The sequence below is a fragment of the Megascapheus bottae genome, chromosome 7 (genome assembly GCF_031878675.1).
Source record: "Megascapheus bottae isolate mThoBot1 chromosome 7, mThoBot2.hap1, whole genome shotgun sequence".
Classification (NCBI taxonomy): Eukaryota; Metazoa; Chordata; class Mammalia; order Rodentia; family Geomyidae; genus Megascapheus; species Megascapheus bottae.
Genome location: NC_143515.1, coordinates 10,347,052 through 10,360,015, shown reverse-complemented (window position 1 = coordinate 10,360,015; position 12,964 = coordinate 10,347,052). Strand labels below are relative to the sequence as shown.

General features: G+C 38.6%; 1 protein-coding gene across 2 annotated transcripts in view; it reads left to right on the top strand.

The window, feature by feature from the left end:
- The window catches only part of Tmem131 (transmembrane protein 131), a 159,444-nt gene that overhangs the window by 52,287 nt on the left and 94,193 nt on the right, over positions 1-12,964 (top strand). For both annotated transcript variants that reach the window (XM_090336457.1, XM_090336456.1), the window contains exon 4: positions 5,788-5,856. In XM_090336457.1, the coding sequence (XP_090192583.1) occupies positions 5,788-5,856 (69 nt within the window). The remainder of the gene's footprint in view (positions 1-5,787; positions 5,857-12,964) is intronic.

The following is a 12,964-nucleotide window of genomic DNA, read 5'->3' as shown; positions in this document are numbered from 1 at the left end:
CTATGCTGCTGTCAGAAAGAATGACATTGCCCCATTTGTTAGAAAATGGAAAGACTTAGAAAAAATCATATTAAGTAAGCCAGACTCAAAGGAACATAGGCTCAATGGTTTCCCTTATTTGTCATAATCAGGAGAAACGTTGGGCTCTCATAGCAGAGATTTGCAATAGAGCAAAACCTAGATGCATAAGGCCATATAGTACGACGCTAAATGAAAGGACCGCTAGGGTATAGAAACAAAAGCCATATAATGAGTGATTGTTGTCCTTAATGTACTATGTTATCTCTCATCTCTTTTGCTGTCCCTTGGTTATCTCATATTGTTACAGTATCTCACTTTGTTCTCTGATATATTGGATATATTTGTATTTGGTTATTTGAAATTGGATAGGGAACGGGGGAAAACAAGATGAGGGGTGGGGTAAGGGGAGGGAAATGGGGACCAAGACATGAGAAAGGGTATCAATGTATGTGAAGTAATGCACCTTCTGTCTATTAATTACAATAAAAATATATGAAAAAAAGATCCTATGAATGAATCCAAAGTATTTCCTGCAACTGATCATAATTTAGGACTGAACCTTGCCCTTGTGAAATTTTACACAGCTATTAGAATACATGCTGTACCCATAGAAGGGTCTTAACTATGTTGCCACTTGCAGGGAAACAGATCAACCTAAAACAAATTATGTTAAATGAGAGTTCAGAGAGAGAAACAACACATGTTTTCTCACATATGTGGAAAATAGATGTAAAATACATGATAAATTATATAGATCTCTAGGCATCAACACGGTGAGACCAAAGGAGGATACTCTTAGAAGAGCAGCACAAAGGCACACCATACCTATCTCCATCTGAGTATATAAAATATCAAAATGAACAGGAAATGCAAGAAAGAGTCCTTTCCTTTTGTCTTATTTGTTCATTTATCTGTCTTGGGGCGGGAGACAAGGAGAGGCAGAGAAATGAGGGACAAAGTAAACAAATTCGGCAGTGATGTGCAGTAAACAGTAAGTTGAAATGAACTATACAACTTGTTGGTGGGGACAGGAGTGAAAAACTGGGAGAAATTGAAGGGGAGAGTGACATTGTCCAAAAAGAAATGTTCGTATTACCTGACTTACATAGCTGTAACTCCTCTGTACATCAGACCTTTATAATAACAATAAAAATATTTAAGAAGGAAAGAGAAAGGCTCCGAGCATGATTTTATTTGCAAACTGAGGAAGAATACTTCTGCGTGGTATGTATATAATAAAAGGCTATTCAATTATATAAGGTTTTTTTGAGTGTCAAATTAGAAAATTCAGTTGGGTACCAAATTCATTTGCAAGTGTTAAAACATCCGAATATAAGTTGTGGGTGTTTGCTAATTTGTTTGTAATACTCATTATATATTCCTGTGTAATGAATTTCCCTACAACATTATCTTCCATTTCCTGTCAGGAATTAAAGATTGGCTCAGTTGAAGCGTGGTTCAAGCTATCTCATGAAGTTGTAGTCAGGATAACACCCAAAGAGGAGTCACCTGAAAGCCTAGTCTGTAAGGTTCTTTGCCATGTTGGTTCACTCATATGACTGCTGCTAAAACAACAGCAACAACTAACTGCCTGTTGGTTAATGTTAAAATGCCTTAACTTTACATTTAGAACTCTCCCTAGAGCTGCTTGACTTTTTTATGACATGGCAGCTGATGTCCCCTAGAACAGGTGATCCAAAAGAAAGAACAATGAGGAAATCACAAAGCCTGTTGTAATTGAGTCTTAGAAGTCATATGCCATCATTTCCACTGTATTTTATTTATAAGAAGAAAATCATGCCTAAGGAAAAGGGAGTTAAATCCTCTCTTGAAATAAGTAGTATAATTTCCAGTTACATTTCAAAACTATCACAGGGTTGGACTGGCAACATAGTTAAGACTCCTTCTATGGTACAGCATATATTCTAATGGGGAAAGTAGATCATAGGTGGCAAATAAAATAGCACTTACAGAGGTCTAGGTGGGACACTTTCATTGCTTCTTAGATTGGATGTTGGAGAAGGCCTCTCTGAGCTGACACATAAGCTTATCAGATGAAAATCTTAGGGAAGAGCATTTCAGACAAAGGAACAACTAGAATAAAGTCTTACATTTAGAACGGTATTGATACTGTTAGAAGAGCTGGAAATTGTGGTATCTATGACCAAGAAGTTGTCCCTAAGACAAAAATCTTGGATTGGTGAATATATTGAATATGGTGAATATATTTGGTTTTGGTTTGGAATTGGGGATTTTAGGGAGGTTTTTTTGGGGGGAGGAGGGATTAGTACCAATCCTGTGGCTTGAACTCAGGGCCAGGGTGCTGTTCCTGGGCTTTTTTGCTCAAGGCTAGCACTTCACTACTTGAACCACAGTGCAGCTTCTTATTTTTTGGTATTTATTGGAGCATAGAGTCCAGTGCTTACCTTCCCAGGCTGGCTTTGAACCACAGTCCTCACATCTCAGCCTCCTGAGTAACTAGGATTACAGGCAAGCCACACCTGGCTGGGTTTTAGGTTTTTTGAGGCAGGGTTTTGCTGTGAAGCCCAGGCTACCTTCCAACTACAATCCTCGTCTGTACCTCCTAAGTACTGGAATTTCAGGCAAGTACAAACCTTCTCTTGGAAAAGATTTTTTTTTTTTGGTGGGGGGTGGGTCATGGGGCTTGAACTCAGCTTGGGTACTGTCCCTGAGCTCTTCAGCTCAAGGCTACCTACCCTGCCTTTGAGCCAGGCCCCCCCACTTCCCCTTTTCTAGAGGTTAATTGAAGAGATAAGAGTATCAGGTCCTTTTGTGCCGGGCTGGCTTTGAACCTTGATGCTCACTCAGATCTCAGCCTCCTGAGTAGCTAGGATTACAGGCACAAGCCACTGTGCCCAGCTGGAAAAGAATTTTTTTTTTAAGAATTTATTAACGTTGATTTTTACATCATATTTTAAGTGACAAGTTTAACATATAAGTTGGAAAAGAATTTTTAAAGTGGCTAAGATTCCTTATGATGGACTTAATTTGATTATTAATATTAAGCACAATCATTTCAGTTGCCTATGATAACTTATAATCATGTAAACATTATAGTTGTAAGATTATAGTAGTTGGATCCAGAACTTGCCATTTTCTTTTTCTATTTAAATCTTTATGTACAGAGGGGTTACTGTTACATAAGTAAGGTAATGAATACATTTCTTTTTGAATAGCGTTGCTCACTTGAACTTGCCGTTTTCTTTTTGTTTCTACCTCTTCCCTACCCAGCCTCCATCCCTTGCCCCTGTCAGTGGTGAGGCTTGAACTCAGGGCCTGGGCTCTGTCCTTGAGCCTCTCTGTCCAAGGCTAATTCGCTACCACTTGAGCTACAGCACCACTTTCAGCTTTTTCTGTGGTGCTGAGGTATCAAACCCAGAGCTTTATGCATCCCAGGCAAGCACCCATATTCCCACTTCCAAACTTGCCATTTTCTTAATGACAGATGAAACCTGCTAATTGTTGCAGTGTAATGTTGTACATTTTGTGAAAAAGATTTTTATTTTTCAAGATTTCTTTTGAGTTTATAGTTTCAGAGTTTTTGTTGTTGTTGTTCTGGAGCATGTGTATATGTGTGTGTGTGTGTTTTTCTGGAGTACAAGTGACATGTGCAAAAAGAAATAGTACTACTAGGCTAGGAATGTGGCTTAGTGGTACAGTGCTTGCCTAGCATGCGTGAAGCCCTGGGTTCAATTCCTTAGTACCACATAAACAGAAAAGGCTGGAAGTGGTGTTGTGGCTCAAGTGGTAGAGTACTAACCTACTAGCCTTGAGCACAGAGAGCTCAAGGACAGTGCCCAAGCCCCGGAACTGGCAAAGGAAAAGAAAAGAAAAGGTAATACCTGTATAGTTTTTGTGTCTTGGGGTTTGAACTCAGGGCCTAAGTGCTACCCCTGAGCTATTGTGTTTAAGGCTAGCATTCTACCACTTGAGCCACAGCTCCACTTCTGGCTTTTGGTGGTTAATTGGAGATAAGAGTCTCATGGAGTTCCTCTCCTGGGCTGACTTGGAACTGGGATCCTCAGATCTCAGTCTCCTAATGAGCTAGGATTATAGGCAGATTTGGGGGCCCTATAATTGATACTTCCACAAACCTTAGGTATTTAACATTCAGGTAGAACCATAAACCCTTCAAGAAATGCTGAGCCAAAGGCCACTCTGTCATGATGGTAGTAGTTGATCCTATGAAAACATTTAAAACTTCCTGGCTTAAATGAATTCCTGGAGCCCTGGGAAAGTCCTATGTATTTTTCATTTGGGAGTTGGCCTGCTAACCAAAGCTGCCATGTTCGCCCTGCCAATCAGCCAAGTGGAGACCATTTTCTAAAAGGTTTCTTGTATCTCTCGTTGTTTCTTAGTTTGGGATCAGAAAATAGTCTTCAATCATTCTCATGTTCCAAAATAATTACTATTTTAGTATCCTTCCCTCTTCCCTTACTTGCTAATCCCTACTCAGACCTTTTACACTGATGCCCCATCATCATTATATCTATATTCTGCAAATGTGTGAAAACATGGAATATTTACTTTTTGAACATGACCTTTCTTACTCCATTTGAGGATCTCCATTTTTCCTGCAGGCATCGTAATTTCATTCTTGATGTTGTATAATTCTCCATGACCTATCTACCACACCATATCTGTTCATGAGTTGTTAGGCACATTGGTTGCTTCCAGAGCTTGGCTATTGTGAATAGTAGTATGATTAACATGAGTATGAAGGTGTCTCTCTTGTATGTTGAATCATTCTCCTTGGAATATTTGCCAAAGAGTGAGTATAGCAAGGTCGTAGGTAGGCCTCCTTCTCACCCCCCATACTAGAGCTAGAACTCAGGATCTCATACTTGCTGAGTCATGACTTAGCTGAGTCATGCCTGCAGCTGATGTGGTGTCTTGCTGTTGTGCCCAGCTACATGCCTGGACCTTTTCCTGGCTTTCTATAATACCTGGGATGCTAAACACCACTACATCCAACTTCTTTTCTTGAGCTGGAGTCTCATGAACTTGTTCATCCAGGCTGGCATGGCACTTCAGTCCTCCTGGTCTCCTGTGTAGCTTAGATGGTTGAAATGATTGAGATGCCTGAAGCATCTGGATTTTTTTTTAAATGAACTTCTGTACTGATTTCCAGTAACTGCTTTGCCTTTCTACCAAGACTGTATGAGTTTCTTTTCCCCCACATCCTCAAGAGTACTTACTATTTCTCATTTATCTTTCTCTCTTGCAGAGCTGAGAATCAAATTTAGGGCTTTGTACATGCCAGGCAACTATTCACCACTGAACCACATCCCCAATCCTTTGCTTTTTCTGGATTATAACTGTCTATTCAGTTGTTGGGCAGTTTATTAATTGGATTGTTTGATGGTTAATTTTTAGCACTCTATAGATAATATATATATACATACTAATCTTTTGGATAACTGGCAAACATTTCTCTCATTCTATAGCTCTTACCTTTTTTATTTTTATTTTTTGGCCAGTCCTGAGGCTTGAACTCAGGGTCTGAGCATTGTCCTTGGGCTTTCTCAAGGCTAGTGTACTACCACTTGAACCATAGCACCACTTCTGACTTTTTCTATGTATTTGATACCAAGGAATCAAACTGGGGTCTTCATGAATGCTAGGCAAACACTCTTCCACTAAGCCAAACTCCCCTTATACATACTTTCTCATGGCAGAAATCAAGTGCTCAACTATTTTGGAAGTTAAAAAATTGATTCTTATACTTTGTCTTTTTCTTTACAGTATATCTCTGTACCGGGGTAATTGCAGGCCCATACGATTTGAGCCACCAATGCTGGATTTCCATGAACAGTAAGTTTTAGGTTTGGGGGCTATATTTTTCTTTCAGTTTTGAAATATTTTACATGAATTTGTCTTCCTTTTTTCCCCTGGCTTAATGTATCTAAGGAAATTAAATGTTTAAGTCATCAGGAAAATAAATTATTTTGAATCTAGTTTAAAACTAAAAAGTTAGAAGTTTACTACCTTTTAAATAAAGTTAGAAGAAGTTCACCAATTTTTAAAGTGAAAAACATGTTGCATTCTCTGGTTAAATTATCTTCACAGTATATTATCTTCAGAAGCAGCATGTGTCCTCTTGCTTGCTGTCCCCCAATACACATACACACAGGCATAAACAAACAATATTGAGCCTATAATACTTTGTATTCATGTTCAAGGGTTTTTATAAACTTCCCCCTCTAATTTCATAAGTGATTTCTTAAGAGCTAATGGGCAATTTTTATTCTATGCAAGAGATTGATAAATTACCACGACAAAACATTTTGGGTGCTTTCCTGCTATATTATTCTGAAGTAAAATTAAAATCCACTTACCAGGAGAAAGAAGAAAGTAAAAAACTACTGATAATCCAGCCACTTAGAAACATCAAATTTGAACTTTTGTCTACTAGATTCTTTTTTATGAACCTGTATTTATTTGCTGTGTTAAAATCATAGCCATATTTTTGAATATTAGCATTTTGTAACTGCTTTTTAAACCTAATATTGTACACATGCCTTTAAAAATTCCATTGAATTTTTCTATCGCTTTAGTCTTATGGTGTTAAAGATATCAAATTGTATAGGTGTATTAGTTAACATTTAACTGCTGTTTTGAATTTTTGCGTTTTGTTTGCGTAATGGTTGCTGAAACTAACAGTCATAACTATATCCTCAGGCTATGCAGAATATTACAATTAATCTTTTTTTTTTTTTGCGAGTTCTGGGCCTTGAACTCAGAACCTGAACTTTCTCAAGGCTAGAGCTCTACCACTTGAACCACAGCACCACTTCTGGCTTTTTTTTTTTTTTTTTTTTTTTTTTGCGAGGGGTAGAGAGCAGGGATGTCATGGGGCTTGAACTCTGGGCCTGGGCACTGCCCTGAGCTTTTCAGCTCAAGACTGCCACCCTGTTCTTGAGCCACAGTCCCACTTCCCTTTTTCTAGAGATTAATTAGAGATAAGAGTCTCATGGCTTTGTTGTGCCCAGGCTAGCTTTGAATTTGATCCTCAGATCTCAGCCTCCTCTAGGATTACAGGCATGAGCCATGGTGCCTGGCTCCAGCTTTTTTCTATGTATGTGGTACCAAGGAATCAAACCCAGGTCTTCGTGCATGCTAGGCAAGCACCCTATCACTAGGCCAAACTCCTGGCCCCTACAGTTAATCTTTAAGCTAGAAAATAACTTGGTGTCATACACAGGGACAACTGATAGGAAAAAAAGAAACAGTTTGAACAGAAGAAAATGAATAGGTTCCTTATTTAAACTGGTGATGGTAATGGAGAAACGGAAAACCCATGAGCTAAGAGAAACTTTGGGAGCTTTGCTAAAGATATATGAAAGGTAGATGAACTGCTGCAGAGTACAAAGAAGAGTCAGATATCCCAGGAAGAAAATGTTTTGAAGCACTGGAAAGGAACTATTCCCTACAGTTGCAAACTAATGTGCAGTTCCAAATTAGTAGAAATAAGCAAAAAGAAAAAGTGGTTGCTGTGATTTGAATGTATTTACTTGTTGAAACTTCTCCTGTATGATGATGTTAGGCCTTTTCAAGATGATTAGGTCATGAGTGGGATTGATTTCCTTATAAGATGACTGGTACTGACTAATGCCCATATCCTCAATATTCAACAGACTGAGATCTGAGGATCACAGTTCCAAGATATTCAGGACAGGAAAAATCCATAAGACACTCATTTCTAATTAACCACCCAAATGCCAGAACTATATATAGCACTAGTGGTGCTTTTTTTTGCCTTTAGCAAAAAAGCCCAGGCACAGAGCCCAGGCACAGAGTTAAAGCTTACCCTCCCCCACCCCAACACACACACACATACACACACACACACTCTCTCTCTCTCTCTCACACACACACACACACACCCTGCATGCAGTCTGACAGTAGAGTGAGTCTGTACAAGGTAGGAGTTATGGGCAGATATAAATGATACATGTTTAAAGTGTCTGTATTAATCAGAAGTCAATGGATATTTAAAATGTGAAAGTATGGTTGTAGATATATTATGAGAAATTGGCTTATATTGTTGTTAGTACTTGTTAAACAAGCCCCAAATCTGTAGGGACAGGCAGTCAGGAAGGGAAGATTATGAATAAGCTGGAACCTTCAGGGCAAGAGTTGAAGCTTAATCTCTCCAGGCATTCTAGGAGGATGGAGAAAGAAGAACAATTTAGGTCCAGCTGCTGTTTGGAGGCTCAGCTTTGGCCAAAACCTAATCATGCTATGAAAGGGCTCCCAACTAATTGTCATACACATCTAGAGTCATCACCCTTTGGATTTACTGTAAATCAACTGATAGGGTACTTTTTACATCTGCAAAATCCCTCCAGAACCTACTGGCAGTTTACTATTACTGAAAGATTTTAAAATGTATGATTCAGTTGACATAATAGATTTGCTTTTAATGCTAAAATAAAGAATTTAACACACCTATGGGAATTTTCTATTTTTCCATGTAACCCCAATTCTTGCTACTATTGTCATTAAATACATGTTATAAATGTTAAATGCTACAAATTATAATTCCATCACTATAATTTTATTTTGCTTTAACCATTTATTGCATTCAATGAATGGAAATATAAAAGGAACAAAAATAACTATTATATTGTATACACATTTTAAAAAATCCTTCCCAACAGCATATAGATTAATGTTCAAATTACTGGAAGAAAGTATGTGTGGTACAAAATAGCTTCTGCCTCCCTTCTATCTTCCATCTCTCACAAGAGAATCTCATTTGTAGGTTACACTAAGCAGAAATGTATTAGAAAAAATTCTGGGAACTTTTATGTCAGCTCAGCCAAGTTGGTATGATAGAGCCGCCTTATAAACATAAAGATTCCTAAACCCTTGTTTCTCCAAAAAAAAAAAAAAAAAGCAAAGCTATAATTGGAAGCATTTGCTTAGCAAAAGACCTGAGGTTCTTCTTTAGAACCTGAATGTAGTTTTAGAAAGTAGTTTTAAGTCATAAGGGACTTCTTGTTTTGTTTTATTTGATGCTGGAGATCAAATTCAGGGCCTTTTACATGCTAGGTAAGTACTCTACTTCTGAGCTACATCCCCTGCCATTTAAAAAAATTTTGCAGAACAAAGAAAAGTAAAATTACGGGCCGGGAGTTTGGCCTAGTGGTTAAAGTGCTTGCCTAGCATGCATGAAGACCCGGGTTCGATTCCTTGGTACCACATACATAGAAAAAAGCCAGAAGTGGTGCTGAGGCTCAAGTGGTAGAGCTCTAGCCTTGAGAAAGTCCAAGGACAGTGCTCAGGCCCTGAGCTCAAGCCCAGGACTGGCAAAAAAAAAAAAAGAAAAGTAAAGTAAAATTACATTTCACTGCAGAAAATATCTGGGCATTGGTGGCTCACACTTATAATCCAGCATTTCAGGAGCTGAGATCTAGAAAGTTAAGATTGGAAGACAACACAGGCAAAAAAAAAAAAAAAAAAGCCAGGGAAACAAAAAAAGCAAGGCTGGAGCTTTGCTTTAGTAGAAGAGGTGGTGGGGAGAGGAATAATTCTCAGTGGCTGGTTGCAAAAGGAAATCAGATGTTTTAAAGATATATCCTCTTAAAGTTAGGGGGTTCAGTTGTGGTCTCATATAAAGCTTGTTAGTTGATTGAAATTTATTCCTCCATTAGTTCTTTTATATCTCCAAACATTCCTATTCTTTCCTAAATGAATGATAAGGGTTTTTTTTGTTGTTGTTGTTGTTTGTTGTTATAGTTGTTTTGCCAGTCCTGGGCTTTGAACTTGGGCCTGAGCACTGTTATTGCACATTCCTAAAGGCTAATGCTCTACCACTTGAGCTTTTTCTATATATGTGGTACCGAAGAATCGAACCCAGGTCTTTGTGCATGCTAGGCAAGCATTCTACCAGTAGACTACACTTCCTGCCCAATGCTATTTTTTTAAATAATATTACATTCTTCAGTACAACTGGGTTCCCATGGTTCATGCCTGTAATCCTAACTACTTAGAAAGCTGAAAAATGGGAAGATCACAGTTTAAGGCCAACCTGGACAGAATTTCTCAGCCCATAACACAGTGCTTCATATTTATCCTAAATTATATGGAAAGCTGAGATTGGAAAGACTGAGGTTCCAGACAACCTAAGGCAGAGAAAAATCTGCACAGAAAAGCTGGATGTGCTATCACACACCTGCCATTCCAACAGTGACAAAGAGTCAAGCAGTCAGATCCCAATCCAGGTATGTACCCAGCAGGAATCAAAACCCTATCTCAGAAATAGCTATGAATAACTCAGGACTTCACACCTGCTACTCTGGCACTCCGTCAAGTAGTAAACTCTTTACTGATTAATTTAGAGGTTGAGTCTCTTGGATATTTCTGGCTATGCTGGCCTTGAGCCACATGCTTTCAATCTCAGCTGCTTGAATTACTGGGACTACAGATGTGAGCTCCCTGTGCCTGGTGAAAGGTCTTGTTAATATTAAATTCTGATTCTGTCATTTCTTACCTAACTTACCTCCCCACAAAATTGTTTAATGGTTTCCTGTTGCCTTTAAGACGAATGTTGATTATCTTCAAGCCCTTCACATTTGTGTAGAATTACCATTTTCTGAAGTCACTGGTTTTCCTCAACTCTGAGCAGGTTATCTGAACCTTGAGAATCTCCCATATTAAAAGGTTTTTGTTTTTTGCAATACTGGGGTTTGAGCCCCATTCTAAGGGCTCGCTACACAGGCATTTTCTGCTGAATCATGCCTTCAGCCCTGATTTTTGCTCATTATTTTTGATATAAGATCTTACTTCCAACGCAGGTATACACCTAGCCATGTTAGATTTCCTGGTAGCTAAGATAATAATCATACACCACTACATCTGGCTACCCGACCCCCCAGTACTGGGCATCGAACCCAAGACCTTAAATTTGCTAAGAAAGCATTCTACACTGGCCTGCCTTTTTTGTTTGTGTTGGTTTGTTTGGCTTTTTTTTTTTTTTTAAGGGGAGAAAAGGGTACTTGTTTTTGTGCTGGTTCTGGGACTTCAACTCAAGGCCTGGGTGCTATCCCAGAGCTTTTGTACTCAAAGCTAGTGCTCTACCACTCGAGCCACAGCTCTACTTTGAACTTTTTGCTGGTTAGAAGCTCTCAAGTTTAGGATGGAGTTACTTTATAATAAACCCATCATAAGTTAAAAAACTATTAAATTGAAGCACATGTGTTTCTATTGCACATTGTAGCTTAGCTTGACCTCTTTTTCTTTGTTTTTCCTTTTTTTTTGTTTGTTGTTTGTGTTATTTTTGTTGCTTAAGATTGAACTTGGAGTTTTGTCATACTAAGCACATAACCTGTCAGTGAGCTACATTCCCAGTCCAATTTGGCCTTCTTCAGACATGTGCAGAACATGTATATTAGTCTCCATAACCATAGGCAAATCATCTAACAGAACCAATTGGGTAATAACCTACAGATAACTCATGAACTCTTATTAAATAGCTGTATTTAGAGCACACACACCATACAGCACACATAAAGTATCAGTTGTTACCCCTCACAATTATATGGCTGATAAGTAGCTAATTTACAGTTGTGGCTGATGCCATTGCCCAACATCATAAGAGAAGATCAGACCATGTAGCAGTAGCTTAGCCAAAGATCAACTTTCAGGTACAATTTCTACTAAATATATATTATCACAGAAGTTAAAAATCACAATCACAAAGTTAAAAAATCCTCAGTAGAGTAATCATAAGTTGGAGACCGCCTATACCCATATACTGAAGTTCCCCAGAGAGACCATGACAGGTTCCCAAGCATATCTGAAAAAAAGGCTTGCCTTTTATTGTGGTTGGATGTGGGCACGGAAGTTGAAAGAAGGGAGTCTTAAATGACATTGAACTTCTCACTGGCTCTGAGAGAGTGAGGTTTTTAATTGGCTTGCAGAATGTGAGGTAGAAAGTGAAGGGGCACCAGTACTACTTGCTATCTGCCAACAATAAACTGTTTAATCCTTAGAATATGAATAGTTATTCATTCTGCAGCAAGCAGCAGAGAACAGCTGTCTACTTGCTTCAGCCTGCTTCATCTATAAATCCTTCACACCGTCCCTCTGGCCCTTCTTCTGCCTTTGGAGCAGCCAGTAATGGAAACAAACAGTACCTGCACTGACAGGTGCCTGGACATCTTTGTTTTATTTTTTATTTGCCCAGCCAACCGGGTCACACACAGGTCAACCTTCTTATAGTAGTCAGGATTCTAAGATTAGGCCATTTCAGGGCTCTAATATACATACCTACATACACCTCTTCCTATTATTAAATGTTCATCTGGATGTCGCTGTAAAAAATTTTGAAAGTATAATTAAGGTTCCAAAGTCAGTTCAGCTTTAATAAGGAGATATTCTAGATGGATGGGACCTGAGCCTTTTAAGTCTGGCTATAGCTAATGCAGAGGGGTCTTTCTGTTGTTTGGTTGGATTTTTGGTGGGTCATGGGGCTTGAACTCCGCTTGGGCGCTATCCCAGAGCTCTTCAGCTCAAGGCTACACCCTACCCTTTGAGCCACAGCCTCACTTCCCATTTTCTAGTGATTAATTGGAGATAAGAGTCTCACGTTCTTTAGTGCCTGGGCTGGCTTTGAACCGTGATCCTCAGATCTCAGCCTCCTGAGTAGCTAGGATTACAGGCGTGAGCCACTGTGCCTGGCCTTTCTGTATTTTTTTTAAGATTTTATTAACATTGATTTTTACATCATATTTCAAATGCCATGTTTAACAAACAAGTATTCAAGAGGGAATCTGTATACAATCACTGGCACATAGATTTTAGAAAATAAGTAAAAATTAAGCTGAGGGTTTATATGTCATAGATACATATTAATATATGTAATGAAACATTATGTCTATAGAGTAAATAGCCTATCGTAGAATTTTTTTTTTTT